Below are 20,901 nucleotides of genomic sequence, written 5' to 3' on the forward strand. Positions count from 1 at the left end.
TTGATTGTAATCAGATCAGATAAATGCATATATACCATGATCAAAACATTTAGTAATAGTAGTAGTGTGTGTGTGTGTGTAATCAAATAAATAAATAAAATTCTAATAAATTCAAAATCACGTTTTAGGCATATAAATGTTTAATAAGAGTGGTTTGGTTGTAATCAGATCACATAAATGCTGTATACCATGAACAAAACATTTAGTAATAGTAGTAGAGTGTGTTTGTGTGTGTGTGTGTGTGTAATCCATTAAATAAATAAAATTTTAATAAATTCAAAATCAAGTTTTAGGCATATATAAATGTTTAATAAGAGTGGTTTGATTGTAAGGCATCAGATCACATAAATGCTGTAATTCATAACAGGAACTTTTCATTCTGGAGCTAATTTGAAGAATTTGAAGAAGTTTTCAGATTTCTGGACCACCTGGATGCCCCCAGTCAGCCCCTTAGGAGATGTGTTCAACATCATCACCATCTCACCTGATTTAACATCATTCAACACTGATTTACCAAACCAGCTGATGATGTGAGGACAATTATACATAATACTAGACTCCATGAAGAGGAGAGGTTTGGAGATGTTCTGAGCATGGGTGAAATTTTTCATTTAGATTTTCATCCTTCAGATTCTTAATATTTTATCACATACATAAGCAAATATGGGAAGATACTGGCTCATTTCATGCTATTATATATGCAGAACATTTTGTTTTAAAACAATAGTTGTGTTTAGTAATGTTTTCTTTTGTAAAAATGTTGTAAAACCTGTCTTTTATAAAGTCTTAGGGATGCTTTATAATCTGATCACTCAAACCATATTTGAAGGTGGTTAAAGATTAATACAGACACATAATTATTATTATTTTGTAGTTTGAACACACTGGGCTTGTGACACATATGTTACCATGGGCTATGGGTTAAAATGCTGTAGATATTATCACCATACATATATTTTTGTCCGTATTTAAAAACACTGCATAAATATGCCCCATTCCCAAGGCAGGGAATATGAAGGGTAACTTTAAGGCACACATTACGGACCATGATGTACAGTATCTTTAAATGTAAATATATATGTTTTTCTGAGAACTTTCTGCATCTCATGAGAACTAGTGCACTAAGGTACAAAGTAGACTTACACTTGTACCCTTAAGAGTGAATGTTTGTGTGAAAAAATAGTTTTTTTTCTAAACATGTAAAATTTTCTTTTGCTTACCTTTCTTTTGTATCTTGTTCTTTTGCTAATTTAAGTTGAAATGTTTTTGTGTAACAGATTTGGACTAAACCCCAAATTCCAAAAAAGGATATCAATTACTGACCTCCAACTATCTCCCCCTCTCGCTCCAAAAGCCCACAGTCAGTAACTGAAGATGAATAATTAAACCTGTTCTAATGTTCTGTTGACGATAATAGTCTACGCCTGCGCCTAAATACCGCAGCTAAAGATTCAACGATGTGTTATTTCATATCTGATCCCATATCCGAACTACAGAGTGATTAAGATGTGAAAGAAACTGAACACACAGGATCTGAAATTGTCAGCAAAAAATACTTTATAAATATTAGTATACAAACAGTATAAAAATACAAAAAAACATACAAAATATGTACTGTAAGATTACATAAAGTGCTTAAATGCTGTAAGAAATAATAGCACATATTTCACATTGATTTTAGTTACTCCATCAAAACTATGTAACATGGTAACAGTGATTTCCTGTGGTTATAAACATTCAATACAAACTACTTTTCAGTTAAGACACAATTCTTCTTGAAGTCTTTCATTTTTCTTCTTCTTTTTTTGGAAACATCGTCGTGCTGTTCGTCTCAGTAAAAGTTGGTTTGGTCGGCTCAAACCTGCAGAAAAGGAAGAGAAAGATGGTAAGGTTAATATAATAATAATTAAATTACTCAGAATGTAAATCAATGTTGCCACACATACAGTAGTAGAAAGTAGTAGAACGTTTTTTTTAAAGTACGTATTCTTTCTTTACTTTTTATTAATTGCAGAAAAATCTGTACACTTATCCATGATACCTCACAGTAAGTGACAGACGTGCTTTAAGGTATTTTCTCTCAGTGTTGTTATGTAAAAACACACATAACTGGTTGTCCTGTTTGTTGTGTTAAGCAAATACACCGAGCTGTCAGCATTAAGTGATATGTGTGTGTGAAAGATGAAACTTTGACACCTGTCCCTTTGGCTCCAGGCATTATCTATTTTCAAATGAATGAAAAATTCTAATAGCTATTGCAGCAGATTAGGTAAAACACTGAGCTAAAACATAACCCTGTAACTAGTGTGGCTTCTTTTGCTTTCAGTAGTTGCTTTCATAAATAAAGTATTTATGCATGAACAGATATAATCATAGGTTCTTTAGAATACCCAATTTCCCAAAAGTATTGAGCAAATATTATTCTATAATGAGCATTAAAATCTATTTAAAAAGATTGCATCGTATTTGCAACGTTTTATATTGTTGATTGTTTGTTAGTGTATGGTGCAAAATTATACTGAAGAGCGGGAATGTGTCTGAGTGACAAGCCGGGTAAAATCTGTAAATGTGAAACTTACTTAGCCATGGCTTGTTGGACCCACAAGTCACTGGGATTGACACAGACATTGAATTCCCTCTTAATTTTCACAACGGCACTGTAAGAAGAAGCATTACTGTTACTTTGAAAATCAATACAAATTGCACACCTCTAAAATGCTTTCACACTCACACACTCTCATATTACGGATAATAATTATGACTTACATGACTTGTTCCGTTTTGCAGTGAGGTCCAACAGCAATAGTCTCAAATCTCTGAATCCTCTCAAACCTGATTGGTGTTTTTTGCATCTCTGTGCACCGGCACTTAGGAGGTAGGAGGGATCTCGCTCCCTCTGAAACTATTTAGAAAAAAAAAGAGATATTTAGAAGTGGTGCCATTTAGAACAACATATAATATAGAATTATTTATTTATTTATTTATTTTTATTTAAGAATCATTTTCAGGAAACAAGCTATAAGTGTAACAACATATGGCCCTCAATTGTAAAGCAATACAATGAATAAACTTACCTTCTGACATGGAGAAAAGCACACAGGCCAAAACAGCAATGGCTAGAATTGAGTGATTCATTGTTGGCAAAAAATTCTCACAGCTCCAATGAATAAATTGAATAGGTTTAATCTTCAGGAGATTCTGTTGTGGTTCTCCATCCACTGCTCAGCTCATGGTGCTGCTCTTCCTTTTATTACAGCTCCCACCTCCACAGAGAGAGTAAGATTGCGTAATAAGATCCTACACTCTGCTGATTAGAGATATGATGAAAGTTCCAAGGAAGATCTGCTTTCGCATGAATGTGACAAGATATGATTAAAAGTGAAATCATATCAGAAAACAATGCCAAAGAGTCAATGCCAATAGATAAACAGCTACCTTGTAGGCTGCACAGTTTTAATCTATTCTAACTGAGCTGTCACTTCATTATTAATGTCAGATTTTGGACGTCTTTTGAAATTTCAATTCATTAGTTTGGTTTCAGATTCTTTAAGAGTAAGTCAGTAACAGTAGCTGCCTGTGTACTGAAATGGTGCAGGTCACATTCATTCTCCTGAAAGTGCATCATATAGATACAAGACAATAGAATAAAGTCAACATTTCATCCTGATATAATATTGAGATATTTGCTGTATTTTTATATTTACTTTAGTCTTCAAGTTTTTAGCCATGCAGTTTATCGTGGTAAGTTATTGTATATTCTAATAAATATTTTTTCAGTCTCAATAAAAAAACTGTAAAGGAACATTTGGAGAAATTGGGTACATATGTTGATGAATATAAGAAGATTTAGAGCCAATTCACTTGTAGAGGGGAGAATGATTTTAGTTAGATACCAGCAGACATCATACTGTCTGTAGAAACCCTATTAAAATCCCAATTAAAAGTGAATGACTTCCTCAGCAGGATAATGATCTTAAACAGACCAAAAAATCCACAAAAGACCACCTTAAGAGATGCAAGCTAAGGGTTTTATCATGGTTCTCATGGTTCCTCTTGTGATATTATGAGGGTTTCTAAAACTATATTGCTGTTTTCAGACTTTGACTTTTAAAAGTGTGAATATATGTGTGTGTAAATGCTTTGGTGTGTCCTAATGATTTTTTTAAAGTAAAAGTACATGTGGAAATATAATGAACTGTGTTATTCTTGAATTTAAACATTTAAACAACATTTTTATGGTTACTTTTTTTATGGAAGAAGAAGAACTAAATACACAATTTTACCATGCAGGATATTTTAGCAAGCTCTTCCATGGGTTGGGATTGCAGAGGCTGGACTGAAGCCCACACTGTGCTTTCAATTGTTTCCACCAAATTTGTTAATCTAACCAGCACATAAAGCTTACGTTTAATATTTAATATTTAATAAATGATGTATTACTTAATTATTTAAATATTCAGACTTTGTCAATATTTAATATGTTCTCATTACTTACAGTGCACTTTTTGGTCACTATTACACATCAGAAATGCATTATATGCCTATTACTGTTTTTGTTTACTGCAATATTTTTTGTCTGAAATGCAAATGGATCATTATTTGTGCATCATTTGTGTTGGTCTAAATTCCATGACCTTAGTAGTGCACTACATATGGAGTATGGAGCTATTTCAGAATATTGCACTGTGTAAAAGATAACCCTTGCACAGCCCCTTATTGCACCTGTATGTTGTGTTGGCTTTCTACTGCTCCAAGTGAAAATGTATGTATTTACTGCCATGGATGGGTTAAATATAGAGGCTAAATTTAATTGCACTGCTGATCTGGTCTGATGCTTGAAACACAGCCTAAGTTTAGCAAAAATACACTTTATAAATACACTCACCACCACATCTACTATAGTCAGTGTGTTTAGTCAGCACGCCTACTACTGGCAAAAAAGTTACTTGGGTTATGATAAAGTGGCAGCCTTTTATTAACTATTACAAAGTCACATGTCCGTTAAATGATTAATATTTACAACTGAGTTGCCTAAGATGAAGGTAGAGTGCTTAGATGTTTTTTGATGTATTTGTTAGTTATGTGTGTCTTTTATCACACAGTGCCTTTAGAGCTCTCAGAGTTATGGCTTTCACTGTTCCCTCCATGATAACTAACACCAATGTAATATAATGCCACTGTAGGACCCCTGAACATTAAATAAGCCAAAAATATTTTTTGGCCAAAAGCTAAAATAAAATAACATATTAGAATAAGGGCCATCCTACCCACCCACAGAGAGGTAGACCTATAATACTTTTCTTGGACTTCTGGCATTACAAATGTGCGATTTCCTGGGAGCGTTGCCAAAAAGAGCTGTAATAATGTTGCATTGTCACTATAATAACTAAATATGACTTGTCATGTTAGATAAGTAAGTTAGATATGTTCTTAATTATTGCTAGAAAGAAAGAAAGAAAGAAAGAAAGAAAGAAAGAAAGAAAGAAAGAAAGAAAAAACATTGTTTATGAAGATAAATTAAACAATAATTTAATAATTTAGAAAATAATTTAATACAGACAAATCACAATACAAATATTAGTCTGGTCTAATGGTTTCAGAAGGTGTTAATGTGGCATGGACCTGGGCCACATCTGACATTTACAAGTGGTACACATTCAACTCGCAAAGATTTCAATCTATACTCTATCAGCTCGTTACAGATGTGAGAGAGAAGAGCATCTTATACACCCAACCATTTAACCACTAGTTCACTCTGGATTTAAAATATACAGGAACTGCATCCAACCCAAGTGTGGGTCATCATTATAAGTGAGAAACCCTTTATAATACTGTTGCATTGTTAATAGGTAACTATGCAGGAACTAACAAATAGTACTGCATTAACAGCAAAATCCCTCCTAGTAACTACCAGAGAGTGCTAAGTATTTACTCAGTATATAGTACTAAACTAATAATTATAATATAGTAACATTAATTACTTACATACTAGTCTTACACATCTATTATTAGTAAGAACTACTTACTAATTATGTATCCTTGAAATGAACTACTCATTAATTACTGCTCACATCAACATCAACTGCTCAGCTCACAACTCCTACATGCCACCAACAGATCAAAATCAGCATATTCCAGTATTTCTACATAACCTAAATAAATATAATGTATGCAGCAACTCCTCAGCCGTTAGTAATGAGTTAGTAATAACCACATGTTTCTATGAACTCCCAAAAAAAGAACACATTTGCACCATGCTCATTATCAACAAAATGATGCATTTATTGTGGAACATTTTTCAAAGAAAGAGGAGGTTAGACACAACATACAGTAACCCATAAATATGTGAGCCATTACCTTGTGTGATACATAATTGGGAGGACTTCAGTGGAACACTGTTGTAGATTTAACAACAGTAACACACTATAACAGAAATGTGTCAATTGTTTTCTCTTCTAACAATTGAAGGTAAGCAGACTACCTTTAACAGCTTTGGCCTTCAGATTAAATGTAATATTTAGAGATGTATTGTTCAGCATTGCAATAGTAAATGTAATCATCTCATCTCTAAAGGCTCAGGTTACCCCTGGCCGCTGCGCTGGTGGAACAAACTACCTTCCACTACCAGATCAGGAGCGTCCCTCGTTATCTTTAAGACACTTCTGAAGACAGCGCTCTTCAAAGAGCACTTATACTCTCCTAACACCTCTAACACACTAACTACTTCTAACCTCATTTCCTTCTTCCCCTCCGTTATTCCTCTATCACACTATTTTCCTTTCGCCTTCTTTAGGCTCTGTCAAAAATGTTTTTGCCTTGAACTTCTTTGTCCTCTATTGCTTATAAACGCATCCGCAAAATGTAATGTAATATAATGTAATCTGTTACTAACAGTAGAATGAAACCAAAAAATGAGGGTACCACTTTAAAATAAGACTACCCTTATAAAGGGTTTATAAATGGTTTATAAAATAGATTATTAAGTATTATTGATTAGGTTGTAAATGCCTTAAAACCATTGATAAGTAGTTACAACACATTAGTTGAAAAGGCAACGGTGATCTGTTGTTTGTTTAGTCATTTAATTCAACTGAGTCATTAAATGTATAGTAAATAGTTTAACATACTTATAAACATATACATAGGTCAGGTTTAATACTAATTAGAGTTTGATAGTGGAAATGAGTATGGAATCACTATTTTGCCATTTTTTTACTCACTGTTGTCATTTCTATCCATGTTGTTATTTATTTATTAACTGCTTATAATGTGTTTTAAAGTATTTGCAGCCTAATTAATAAGCATTAATAATCTCCTTTATAAACCATTCATAACCCCTATATAAAGGTAGTCCTATTTTAAAGTGGTAACAAAATGAGTGAGATGTGAAAATAAAAAATACACACATAATCTGAAAAGTTCTGTTAAAATACTTTATTAACATTTGTAACCAAATACAACATAATAGAACAATAGAAATAACAAGACAAAGTACGTGGAATTATTTAAAGTGCTTAAAAAAGAAGAAAATACACTACTACAGTACAATACAATACAACTTCATGTTAATTTCACATACTGGCCACTGCAGTCTTCACACAATTAAATAGTTAATAACATTTATTTAAATTAACAAACAAACAAACAAACAAACTTCTTTGGTCATTTTAAGCATTTCACTGTTTCTTGTTGTTTGAATCTTGAATCAGTTTGTCACTGTGGTGGAGCTGTGGTGGAGCTGTGGTGGAGCTGTGGTGGAACTGTGGTGGAGCTGTGGTGGAGCTGTGGTGGAACTGTGGTGGAGCTGTGGTGGAACTGTGGTGGAGCTGTGGTGGAACTGTTGTAGACTTTTCACTGCATTTCAGGCATTTCACTGTTTCTTGTTGTTTGAATCTTGAATCAGTTTGTCACTGTGGTGGAGCTGTGGTGGAGCTGTGGTGGAGCTGTGGTGGAGCTGTGGTGGAACTGTTGTAGACTTAGATTTCTTCTGTTCCAGTCTGCAAAAGAAGAGAAAGATCCTAATGTTAGAACATTAACATTTATATGGGATGCAAACTATCTACAAAAATGACTGTTTAGATATAAGCAATATTCCTTATCCTAGACTTATTTCATTCTCTCTTAATTTCATATTGTTGAGTATATGTTATTTTATAGCTGAAAAGGATTTGAAACAGCAGGATGTACTCACTTAGCCATGGCTTCTTTGACCCACTTGTGATTGGGGTTGACACAGACCTCTACCTCCATGTGCCTATGTTTCACAGTGGCACTGTAGGAAGAAGAAAACAAAAGTAAGTCTATGAACATCTTTAAGGTCTTACTTTAAATACATCAACTATATCAAACATGTCTGCTAATCTTTTCATTATAACTTACATGACTTGGAGGCGCTTGCAGTGAGGTCCAGGAGCAATGCTCACAAAGTTTTGAATCTTCTCAGTCTTGATTTGTGTTTTTTGAGTGCCTGTACATTTGCACCTAGGCTGAATAAATATAGCTGCACCTGAAAATTCACAGAGGAAAAAAGATATAAGTTTACTATAGTTTATTAAATGTACTTAAATTCAATGAAGAATGGAACACACAGTGGTATTATATTCATCTTTTGTATGAATTTGTATAACAATGAAACCCTATTACTAAAGTAAAAGGTTTTTTACAAGTCAGAATGTTGCTGGTGTATCATTATTATCATCCCCATCATCATCATCATCATCATCATCATCATCATCATCATCATCATCATCATCATCATCATCATCATCATCATTAACTCAGTACCCCAAATAAAATCAAATGAATGTACTTACCCTCTGTTATGGAGAAAGCCACACAAGCTAAAACAGTGATCACTAGAATTGTCTGATTCATGTTTTCTAAAAGTTTCTATTCCTTACAGCTTCAATAAATAAATGTAAAAGCTCTTCAGGAGATCCTGGTGAGATTCCCCAGTCTGCTGCTCAGCTCACTGTGCTGCTGTCCCTTTTAAAAGAACTCCCGCCTCCACAGAGTAAGATTGCAAAAGAGGTTACGCTGCTGTGAAGTTCCAGAGAAGAGCTGCATTTGTTTCCTCTGAACTGTGATGCACAAGGGATAGTGAGCAGGAATAATGCTAGACTTAACACACTTAATCCAGAAAAGAGTAAAAATAAGAGTTTCTTTGTTAAACACATATATCAGTATCAGTTATGACATTGAATTCTTTGTCCTCTTCATCGTCTTTTTTTCTTCTTCTTTGTTGTCTTCTTTTAAAAGTGTGCTTTTTTTCTTTAAATGACCTTTTGCTCCATACTTTAAAAAGATACTTGACTTAATTTTTATAGAATTAAGTGTATTTGCCTTTATTTCATTGTTTCTATGTTGAAGTACATTCCTTTTTTCACATCCCCCATTTAGGGCAACATGATGTTTGGGACATAGCAGTGTTGGGTATTTATTACTTATATTAAATGATTGCTTGAAGTCTGCCATCTGTAGACATCACTTGATGCTGGATATCATCTCAAGTGATGCTTTCTCAAGTCTCTTATGCAGTCATCTTCAGCTCCTGCTTGTCTGCTAGGTAACACGCAAGAGTTTCCGTTTTTACATTAAGAAACACCTGTTTTGCCTTATGTTGCAATAGGTTTAAGATCATTATCTGTAGGATGAAGTGCTCCCACAATGCATTGTGCTACTGCCTTCATCAGTTACACCATCAATGAAGAAAAATGCAAAAGTGAAAAAGGGAAATCGTACATGCCCAAGTCATAACACCCCCTGTCATGTGTCACAGATGTGAGGTGATATGCTTTAGACTGTAGGCAGATCTATTTTGTCTTCACAGTTTGCCCTTTCCATTATCACTCTGATACAGGTTATCTAATGGTCTCATCTATCTACAAGACCTTTTTTTCAGAATTCCAGCAAGTATTTTTTTTAACTGCAATGTAGCCATTCTGTACATTGTTCATGAGGTTTTCTTTGAATATTAGTTTCTGACAAATGCACACCAGACTCCAGAAGGCTGTTGATTTGTTGCACAGACAACTGAACATTTTCTGAAGATCAGTGGGGATTCTCTTGCCTATCAGCAGTTATCGTTTTCCTTGGCCTACCAGTCCCTTCGTGATTATTAAGCTCAACACTGTGTTATTTTTTAATAATTTTCCAGACAGATGATACCAAGGGCTAATTATTTTTGCGTTATGTTAATATATTAATTTTAGCTTTGGCTTCCATTGGTACTGAGGTAAAAACATATACAGAGTCCAAAGGTCTTTGAATGCTTAGAGGGAAGCCTATATTTTATGACTGTACTAATAAACCAATGAAACAAGCCTGGGTAACCATAGTCACATGTAAATACAAATATTATGGTGCCATAACATGGACTAGACTGTAAACCACAGTATTATAATTTTTACATTAAAACCAAAAACCAACATTTGTGCAAATGCCCTTAAATCTGAGTTTTACTGTACTATATTATTTACTTCTGATTGGTTTGGTTTGATTTGAAATTTTACACCGAGGAGCACAGAAACATGTCAAGGAAAAATCATCTTCAAACATTTTTGGGGGGGAAAAATGTTGCAAAAATGCATGATTGGCTGTCTCTGTGCATGGCTCACATGCTTCAGAGGAAGTACATACATCCTGTTAATTTCCAGGATGTTGGTGATGCCAGGCAATTCTCAATAAGGCTGACACTAACAGGTTATTACAGTATTTACTGTACATTATGTTTCTGTAGTACTATAAATCAGCAGGAAGCATTTATTTTTATGCATCTTCTCACCTTCACAAATTTGGCCTCCAATTCACCTTAAAAAGTTCAACTTTAGGTCACTGCACACTGCAAGTATCATTTTTTCCATGTGGATTAGTGTCCACTGTGTTTTTGTGTGGATGCACAAACTGTGACCTTTTGAAAATGCTGACATCACAACGTTAACTTACACATAGTTGTTCCTGTTTTTATGTACTGAGCATGCATAACCTTAAAATTGGAATGACAAAGGTTTTTTTTGGGGTATTTGTCAGGTTGGAATAAATACTGCCTTAACCCCATAGATACTGTAGCCACAGTTATTCACAAATACACCATAATAGTAAATAAAATAACTGTAACAATTTATGTATATGATATTTTTTTAGAACAAGAATAGAATTTGGTAGGACCCACAATATGTGCTTAATCAAATAATCCAAAAAGGTTTTTTGCCTAAGATTAATACAAAGGTGAAAATAATTAATACAAAGATATAAAAATATCTGGATTTGAGTCAGCATAAATATAAATGCTGTTCTGAAACAACAAGATATTGGAAGGAGGAACATGACGGAAGTCCTGAAACGTCCTTTAAATATCAGATCTACATTGTTCATATGTTCAGGTTTTCGCACTCATCCACCTTCCCATCTTCCCAATTTTAATTCTGTTAAATCTCTCCCTCCAGATGCCACTTATCAGGAGGGACTTGTTTTCTTGTAACAAGCGTAAGCCACCTGAACTCCAGCCCAACAATTCTCTGAGTTCTCCTCCAACTCTTCAGTCTGCTCATAAATAATCGCAAGCTTCTTGCAGCTATGAAGTAGATAAGTACTATTCAGTTTACTGTTTAAAAAACAGCTCACAATAAAACATTGTATTAAGTTCTGTTAATGTGGGAATTAACATCGTTGCATACATATGTCTCAATGCTTCTTTAGAAAGCTTCTAATGAATCAACAAACAAAAAAAAACGATAAGCTAGAATTTCTTTTTTTTTTTTTACCCAATTTCCATTGCAGCAAGCTGCAGATATTTTTTTTGCTTTTTGAAGCTTTTATTGTCTGGCAGAAATCAGCCTTTAAATCTGTTTGGGATAATCAACAACTTAAGATCTGTTGGCCTGCTTTAGTCAATAAAGAATATTACAAATATAAAACCCTGTGGTCACACACACAAAAATCTCTTCTTCAGGTTTGTGCTCCACATTTTGTGATCAATGTTGCCCTATTAGTTAGTTTGCTCACATTGTATATTATAGGAGAACATTATAGGGCATCATTTACATAATCACATAAAAGTCACATAATTCTCCTATCAATAAGGAAAAGGCTGTGTTTTTTGCCTGTATATCACTAAAGACCATGTTCATGGTTGCTTCAAACAAAAAACAAAGAACAGACAAAGACAAATGTCTACATTTTGAAGAAACTGACCATCTCAAATACGTGTAACAGTAACAGAGCTAGCAACCTCTCTCTGACCTCAATTGTAGCCTTCACTTTGGAACACACTGTTTTTTTTTCAAAGGAATACAATTATATTTTATTTATTTGTGTAACTACTAATATTCTGGCGATTTTTGGAGGAGGAAAAAGTGACTCATTTGCCAGAGACACTGAAAAAATATCCTGCACAGCACAGCAGTGCAGTCAAAGTATTTAGAGTGGTTCACCCGCTGATAACAGAAACCAGATGTCTGAGATCCTAAATTCCCAATTCTCATTGTAAGCACTTGGTCTTGTCCTCTCTGATTTATGCACTGTAAGCAGGGATAAGCTGAATTTACTTAAAAAAATTGAGGAAACCGGTTGCCTTCAAAAAGTTAAATAACAGGTAATAAAAACTTTAGTTAGCATAACTTAGAACATCAAGTTATTACAACTAAAGGGGAAGTTGATTAACCTTTTTTCATTTTTGTTATATTGTAAGACTGGATAAGTTGAGTTTACTTAACTTTTTTAAGGTCGATGGTTTGCTCAAACTTTTTAAGTAATGGGGAATGAAAACTTGAGTTAGCATAAATTAAAACAACTAAAGGGGAAGGGGAAGCTTATTTATTTCTAAAGTAGCCCAGGGGGAATCACTACACACTGATGGTGAGTGTTAGTCAGAAACTGTTGGACACACCCAGTATGCAAATAGATTGTGACAGAAGCCAATGTAAAAGAAGCTTCCAATGGCAACAGACTAAACTAAACTAAACAGTTATTATAAGTTGGTTCAACTCAAAGATCTCAGTTTGAATGTATATGTATATGTATATGAGTATTGTTTAGAAATATCCAATTTTATGTAAAACAGACTTAAATCAAGGTATGGGTTTACAGTGTGTAACCAGTACCTATTTTCCTTGTTATGCTGCTTTACTTTTCAGTTTAGGATTTTAATTTAAGTGTACATGCATATTTTTTTTGTTTTACCATGTTGTGACTGCAACACTATATTACACCCCTTCATTTTACAACACATTAGTGCAGGAATACGATCTAAGATCATGTTTCTAAGTTGTTAGTCACCTTTAGAGTCTTTATTTGCCATTGTCTCAACATAAAGACGAGAGCTGTTCCAATAACATGAAGAAAGATTAAATCATTAACGATATTGGTAAAACCTTGGGATTATGAAAATCAACTGTGGAATATCATTAAGAAGAAAAAACATAGTAATCTAAAAGAAATGTTAGGCAACAGTTAGGCAAGGCAGGTTGTATAGCATCTTTTAGAGGCAATTCAAAGTGCTTTACAGAAAAATTTAACAATATTTTTAACATGATTAAAAAAATAAAATGACAAAACTTTTGAAACAGATCATTTAAATTAATAAAAAATTAAATATGAGAAATAAATAAACAGTATAGTACTAAACGTGCACAAAAGAAAAACTGTGTTCAAAGGAGGCCTGATTGGAGGTTATTTTATTTTGTATTATTTTACTTAATTTGTATTATACAAAATTATAAGATTAACATTTTTAGCTTTTATTATGTTAACTAACTTCCTCATTAATTGTAATTTTGTGCTGTTTTGTTTTTTAAAGTTATCTACATAAGATTTCTACTTTTTTATTTTCTTGTTTCACATGTTCTTTGTGTCTGTCTGGGTTTTCTCCAGGTATTCTAGTTTCCTCCTATGTACCCATGTACTAAATGTGCTGGTAGGTGAATCAGCTAGGTTAAATTGCCCAATTTTAGGCCCCCATGTTTGGAACTTGAGTCTTTACAGGTGGCTATGATTACGCAGGTGTTTCATTGCTTTATTGATGCAGGCACAAGATATGCTTGCTTTGATGCTTTCAATACCTCTGAAATCTGAATTATAGTGATATACGTGCTTCAGAGTATATTTTGTTACTTATTTTATTCTTCTTACAAAATGTTGCTTCTTTGTATTCTATTGCTTTGTTAGTTTTTCACATATGTAAGCTGATATACATTATATTAGATTTGCTTTAAAGCTTTCAAACACATTTGAAATCTGTAGTTGCCATTACTTTAGCATGAAGACAAGAGCAAAAACAGCAATGCTGGGTGTAATATAGGAATACACTCTGGACAGGGTGACAGAAACACACCCACACACTCATACCTGTAGGCAATTCAGGATAGCTGAGCTACCCACCTGCACATGTTTGGGAGGTGGGCGGAAAGCAGCAAACATGGAGAAAACTCACTCACAAAGGGGTTTTTTCATGGGAAAATCAGCTTTTATCTGCAGTGAACTACTGAACTGGAATAGTGTGGAGTCACTGAACCATTTTATTGTCTAAATGGGGCTTAAATTGTTTTTAAATTGTTTTCGTGTCATTTGTGTTATAAAACAATCTGATATTAATAATATTGTTTAACTTTTATGTTGTTACTTCTTTGTCATAAAACAGTGCTTTTTTATTTCTTGGCTTTGATTTTTTTTCTGTTTTAGAGTGAAATTATTAGATTTTTATTTTTTCATTGTTAACTCTATTAATATTAATATTACAAATAATCCTGTCCTGATAAGGTTTGTCCATTCCCAATCATACCTATTGTACTGACTGGGAGCACAATCACCACACAAGCCTACAACTTAGCCCATCATCAGGATCCTCCGGTTCCATTAATACATGAACCACAGAAATAGAATGAACTCTGGTGATCCCATCAATTAATAAGTCAACCTTTATTATTTCAATCTTTATATCTGATCTACCTACCTGCACATGTATAGGAGGGTGGGGAAAAAACGGGCATACCTGGAGAAAGCCTACACAGACACTGGGAAACTCTACTGTGATTTCATTTGCCATGGAAAATCTGCTATTAGCTCTAGTGAACAAGTGAGAACTAGAACTAGAATAGTGTAAAGTCACTAATCCATTTCATTGTCTAAATATATTTATATTACTTTCAAATGTGTAATGCAATACATGTATACAATAAATCTTGCACCTAAAGAATGAGGTTATACATACACAGTGTTGTGCCAGTTCACAGCTTTTCTGAACTATTTCATGTTCAGTTCATACATGCTGAAAGTGAACAATTCAAGTTATAAGTTCATAATTTTAATTCTGAACTAGTTTAAAAGTTTAGTTCATTTTACTTTTTTCTTGAGATATTCCAATAAATACTTTTTTCACACTACAAGCTAGAAATCACTATACGTTCTTTGAAACTGCTCATTGTAGACATTTACTCATGACACTGCAATTGTGGTTTTTTTACCAGGTGAATTTTCATAAGGAGAATCGGTCTCTGTTTCTCTCTCTCTCTCTCTCGCCCTTGTGCTCCTCTCTCTCTCTCTCGCCCTCGCGCTCCGCGTCATTGCTCCTCTCTCTCTCTCTCTCTCTCTCTCTCTCTCTCTTCTCTATTTTTTCTGGATGCATATGGATTGTACAATGTTCACTTATCCCAGTGTCAAATCTTGTTTCTGTAATAAATATAATCTATTGCTGTAACATAAAATAAATTAACTAAAATAATTTTAGATTTGAACATAAAATAGTTTAGTTACAATACAGTATTACAGCTCACTTGTTCACTGTAGCTATAAAATCTGATTTTCACAACTGAGTTTTCCCTGTGTCTGCATGGGTTACAATATATACTAAGTAACATAATTTGCTGCAACATAAAGTAAATAAATCATCATATAAACTAAGATCAAATTCGACAAGTTCTAGTTCACTGCATGGATTTCCTCCAGATATGCTGCTTTTCACCCAAACATCTCCCAAACATGTGCAGGTAGGCAGATCAGATCATATATCTTGAATTGCTCTTAGGTATGACTATGTGGGTGTGTGGGTGTGTATTGCTATTTTACAAGCTGCGTTTCTGGGTTTGCTCCATGAGTCACCACAACTTGATCAAAAGATAAGCAGACAGACAGACAGACAGACAGACAGAAACAGTTGAATGTTTCACAATACACTTTGTCTAGATATTACATTACACTGGAAATAAGGGCCTCTCTCAGTGTACAGCTGAGTGAAAGTAAAGGTTGCCTGATTGTTTGATGGGTTCGTCAGAGTTTTATGTATGTCAGTGATACCTAAAGTAAATGAACTATCCTTAGAAGGGAATTAATTGGTGATGGACCAAGTGGTGGGCTTGTGTGGTGCCCCCAGTCAGTGACAGGCAGAGTGGTCTGAAAATGGACGAACCTCCTCAGGACAAGATGCTGTGCATTCAATTTACATTTATTTGTGACAAGGAAATGCTTATATCTTTCTTGGTCAAACCAAAACTGAAACTTGTGCACTTAGCAATAGTAACAGAATATGAAAAATATCTGAAGACCTGAAAAGTCCTTTAGAAGTTGTTGATGATTATGGAATTATGCCACATGATGCAGTTATATACCTCCATAGCACTGACCTCTCATTGCATTATTGAATTACTGAACTAAATTAAAATGTAAGCTAAGTGTACGTTCTGCCAGGAGACTCTAATACTATGTCACCTTATGTTGACCATGATCACCAGCTTCCACCTGTCTTTAAAAGACCTATAATCACATCTACATGTATATTTCAGCTTTTAGAGGCAGACTATTCATATTTTTCTTCCATCCACTCTACCAACACCAGGTTGGTCTTGTCTGAGTGTCCTGAAGTTGGCTCGGCCTCTGCCTTCTACACATGACAGAATCTGATGCTGCAAGACCTGAGCCAATGACAGGGCCTACGCCAAAAATTTTACTTTAGATATCATCACTGACCAAACTGTAACAGCTTTGTCTACATTAAAGATTCTTTTAATACTCACGTCTAGAGTTGTCTGGTAGAGCTAAATGTAAACCATAAAAAACTGGATTTCAGGATATTTTAGTAAATAATGCAGAAGCTTGAACAGTAAATGCACTGAACACAGAGCTAAAAAATATTTTATTAAAACAATAAAAAATATGTGCATAATACTCAGTTCTTTTACATTACAATAATTAGGATTTTTTAAAGAAAATGTTAGCTTTTTAAAATAATGAAAAAAAAAAAAATAATGAAATCTATTCTTTGGAAATACACGTCTAACAGTAAATACTCAGAGACAGAGATGGAGCTGGTCTTCTTTTAAATACATCACAGTGCTAATGAATAAAAAAAATCTGAAAATAAATTTTCTTCCTGGGATATTGAGATGTGTCATATTCCATTTCGCTTTCGTTCTGAAATACAAGGTTTTCCTGCAACTTTTGACTCACCCGGTATATGATTTAGCACGAAAAACATTTTGACAGCTGTATAGTCTTCTGCAAAGGAGAAAATGTACAGAAATTGACTCCTAAATACTTGTCTGAGTCTGAGGTCTGTTTGCAAACCTCTTACCCTTTTACCCAGATATCACCTTTTTTATCTCTACAGAATAAACAAACTTTAGCTAATTAAACAAGCTTTCTGAATTCCAGAGAAAGGCAAGTCAAGGCCTGCAGTTCACATGTCTCCAATTCTATTACTGGAATACCAACACAGATTCCATTCACATAGTGAAACCCTGTGACTGCTGTCTGGCACTGCTCCTGTGAGAAAGTCTATACATGTGGGCAGACTTGAAGGCAGTGCTGATGTCACAGCTGGGGGGGGGGGGGGGGGGGGGGTTATGTTTAACTACCAGAGAAGTTCTTTCTGTCAAGATTTGTATGTTTTTTATGTGACTTTTATATATGTCACATAAGGGGTGTGTAAGTAATTAACCCACAGTCCTGTTCACACCACAGTTTTGACTTCACAGTTCTGTACGAGTTCAGTACAATAAATATATAAATAAATAAATAAATAAATAAGGAAATATAAAAGCATAAATATTTTTTTACTGAAAGCTGTACATGTTAAATATTCACATATTTGACGTGTTTCTATCCATTTCGGCTGCATTTGTCAAATAATTGTAATTGTTTTTAAATTTATTTACTGTTACAGATGTGCAAAATCACCAATTATTGTTTACACCAACATATATCGGGGAACTATTTTCTTATATTTCCTGACACCTGGGTTCTTCCCTTTTTGCTGCAGTAATATTGTAATATTTCCTACTCTAAGATTAATAGAATTTCCCCTCGTAGATCAATAAAGTATCCATCCATCCATCCATCCATCCATCCATCCATCCATCCATCCATCCATCCATCCATCTAATATAGGCTCATGTTATGTTGTAATAATGTTGTGTACTGTTACACCCCTAATATATTTACCAATGGGAAAACCATGCCCACTCACAATAAAGTGAATAATGTTTCAGGCAGTAGTGCATGTCACGATCTGGGAAATATGCTAGATCAGGGGTGATCAAACTACATTTCCTTTTTTGGAACGGCCCGCGAGGTATTTTAGAAATAGAATGAAAGTTGGCCCGCTGTTAAGCAGGTTTTTATAATGTGAGATTCAAAATTTGAACGCTAGGTGTCAGAAACGGGCCAAAGAGTCGGAGAGGGTGTGCATTTCTAGTGGAAAAAACGGGGAAAAAGAGTCTAAAATCGGAGAGGGTGCGCATTTCTAGCGCAGAAAATCGGGCCAAAGAGTCTAAAAGTTTAAGGAGTTTTATATTAAGAGACATCATGAAATTAAAAATCAATTTGAAAAATCTTAGTTTACACAACACAAAAATAAAAGATAGTTAGTCAAGTAAAATGGTGTGTAAATGAAAAAAATCAGGGGGGGGGGGGGAAGTATTATTTAAAGTGGTATATTTCATTATTTGTTTTATTACAGAGTGTGGCCCGTGACTTCAAATATATTTCTCCTTCTGGCCCCCAACAAAAAAAGTTTGGACACCCCTGTGCTAGATGGTAACTAAAAAGTCAGTTCTAATAGCCATGTTGAATGTGGGAGAAATGGACAAGATTGATACAGGGCGCTAAATGTTTAATGATTGTCATGAGACAGACCAGCTTACTTTATATACTATACAGTAAAAATCATTACTAGTTTAGAGGTGTGAGATAACACACCCACATCATTACTGGACAGTAAAACAGTGGATCTCTCTGTTAAAGGTGAGTAATTACTGTGATAAAGAGTGTGAGAGCAGTGTGTGAACTCTGACACGTCGTGATCTGAACTGTGTTATTTATCTCTAACCCAGTGACTCTGTACTGTAATCTGAACCAGTCTGCTGGATTTTACTGGCCCAAACACACACAGACCCCTGAGAGTGAGACCACCACTGAAACACACTCCTTACACCCTCAGACCAGTTCCTGATAAAATCAAATTCACACACACACAAACACATACACACACACACACACACACACACACACACACACACACACACACAGGCTTAAGATTTGGAAAGCTTTCCAGCTGTGCTGGTCAGCGAGAGCACATCTTACAACATTAAGGGAATAAACAGTTTATGCTTCTGTTGAAAATGAATCTGCTGGGAGTGAAAAAGAAATCCACGCAGACTAACAGTAAAGATAGTCAAATTGCATTCCCACGATACAGCATTCCTCTAAAACAAGCATGCTCAGGGGCTCTGAATTACTGCAGAATTAATGGTGAAGATTTGACTATATAAAATATGAAAATACATTTTAATTGATTGAGTGAGATTTTTTTCTTTTTGGGAGATATTGCAATATCTCCAATATAAGATCTGTTTCTCTGAGATTGTTGTTTTATCTTTTAAACTACGGACAACATTTCTCCCAAATTCCAAATAAAAATATTGTCATTCAGAGCATTTATTTGCAGAAAATGGAAATGGCTGAAATAACAAAAAAAGTGAAAGTGCCAGTGAATGTTCTTTAGTTCTTTAGAAGCCTAGCTGCGTAACACTGCAACATTGGCATCTGTTCCCAGTGCAATTACCGAAACATTTATTCTTCAGAACTGAGGCTTTTCATTTCACACTGAATCACTTGTCTCAAGTGCTTAAGCAAGTGGTAAAAGGTCAGGAACATCCTTGCATTAAGACGACTAGCTTGTTGTATTTTCAAATATAAAAAAAAGAAAGTTCTATATCTTAGAATGCCAGACGTAAGAAAATATCTGTTCTTTTTAGTAAAATAAGATCAGTCAATATTTAAATGACTGTGTTGCATTAAATTAACTACAGCTAGTCTGACTAATAGTCTACACATTTAAATATTTATGTATTATCTTACCAAATTAATCTTATTAACTTTTAGAAATAATGGTAACACTGTTCCCAATTTTTTGTTCACTCTAATTAAAATGTGTTGCTTTGACCTTTTTGTACAGTGTAACTTTTATTTATTAATGTTTATCTCTCCCTCACTTTACATTCTAAAGTCTGAGGCCTTTCAGGCACCTCTAAAGTAGTCTACATTTTTGAAAATCATGCCTATCTAAAATAAATTGTTTCCAAAGTGCATCACATGCTTTAATTCAGCAAAACCTACTTCAAAAAGTTGAAAATGTGTCATTATTTTTTTTTTTACAAATATACTTCAAACATAGCCTATAAAAATATTTTTAAAGGTTTGGATATAATGTAAAGAAAAATACAAACTGTAAACATGTCCAGCTAAGACTTTTAAGCACTGAAGATAAACATAGATGTTGGCTACATATTGGTAATTTAATCATAAACTGATATGTGCGTCTTTTTACTAATGCTTCTCTGTGATCGTAAATATATTTACATAATACTATATATATATATATATATATATATATATATATATATATATATATAT

General features: G+C 34.1%; 2 protein-coding genes across 2 annotated transcripts; both read right to left on the minus strand.

Moving 5' to 3' along the window:
• Positions 1-1,539: 1,539 nt before the first annotated feature.
• On the minus strand, positions 1,540-3,215 carry LOC103036419 (interleukin-8). Its single transcript, XM_007238387.4, has 4 exons — positions 3,075-3,215; positions 2,767-2,902; positions 2,580-2,657; positions 1,540-1,861 (listed from the first exon to the last, which is right to left on the minus strand). Exons 1-4 carry the CDS (start codon positions 3,133-3,135, stop codon positions 1,786-1,788), a joined length of 351 nt encoding a protein of 116 aa, XP_007238449.3. The 5' UTR covers positions 3,136-3,215; the 3' UTR covers positions 1,540-1,785.
• Positions 3,216-7,419: 4,204 nt separating this feature from the next.
• Positions 7,420-11,036, minus strand: LOC103036120 (interleukin-8-like). The gene is made up of 4 exons (XM_022677690.2): positions 8,814-11,036; positions 8,380-8,506; positions 8,192-8,272; positions 7,420-7,997 (listed from the first exon to the last, which is right to left on the minus strand). The coding sequence occupies exons 1-4, from the start codon at positions 8,872-8,874 to the stop codon at positions 7,871-7,873; spliced, it is 396 nt and encodes a 131-aa protein (XP_022533411.2). The 5' UTR covers positions 8,875-11,036; the 3' UTR covers positions 7,420-7,870.
• Positions 11,037-20,901: the final 9,865 nt, after the last annotated feature.

The sequence above is a fragment of the Astyanax mexicanus genome, chromosome 8 (assembly GCF_023375975.1).
Source record: "Astyanax mexicanus isolate ESR-SI-001 chromosome 8, AstMex3_surface, whole genome shotgun sequence".
Lineage (NCBI taxonomy): Eukaryota > Metazoa > Chordata > Actinopteri > Characiformes > Acestrorhamphidae > Astyanax > Astyanax mexicanus.

Coding starts and splice junctions, on each gene's coding strand:
- LOC103036419 (XM_007238387.4), bottom strand. CDS start 3,135: ATGAATCACTCAATTCTAGCCATTGCTGTTTTGGCCTGTGTGCTTTTC. Junction 2,903..3,074: donor GCTTTTCTCCATGTCAGAAG/GTAAGTTTATTC, acceptor TTTTCTAAATAG/TTTCAGAGGGAGCGAGATCC. Junction 1,862..2,579: donor GTCCAACAAGCCATGGCTAA/GTAAGTTTCACA, acceptor CCTTTTCTGCAG/GTTTGAGCCGACCAAACCAA.
- LOC103036120 (XM_022677690.2), bottom strand. CDS start 8,874: ATGAATCAGACAATTCTAGTGATCACTGTTTTAGCTTGTGTGGCTTTC. Junction 8,507..8,813: donor GGCTTTCTCCATAACAGAGG/GTAAGTACATTC, acceptor GTGAATTTTCAG/GTGCAGCTATATTTATTCAG. Junction 7,998..8,191: donor GTCAAAGAAGCCATGGCTAA/GTGAGTACATCC, acceptor CTTCTTTTGCAG/ACTGGAACAGAAGAAATCTA.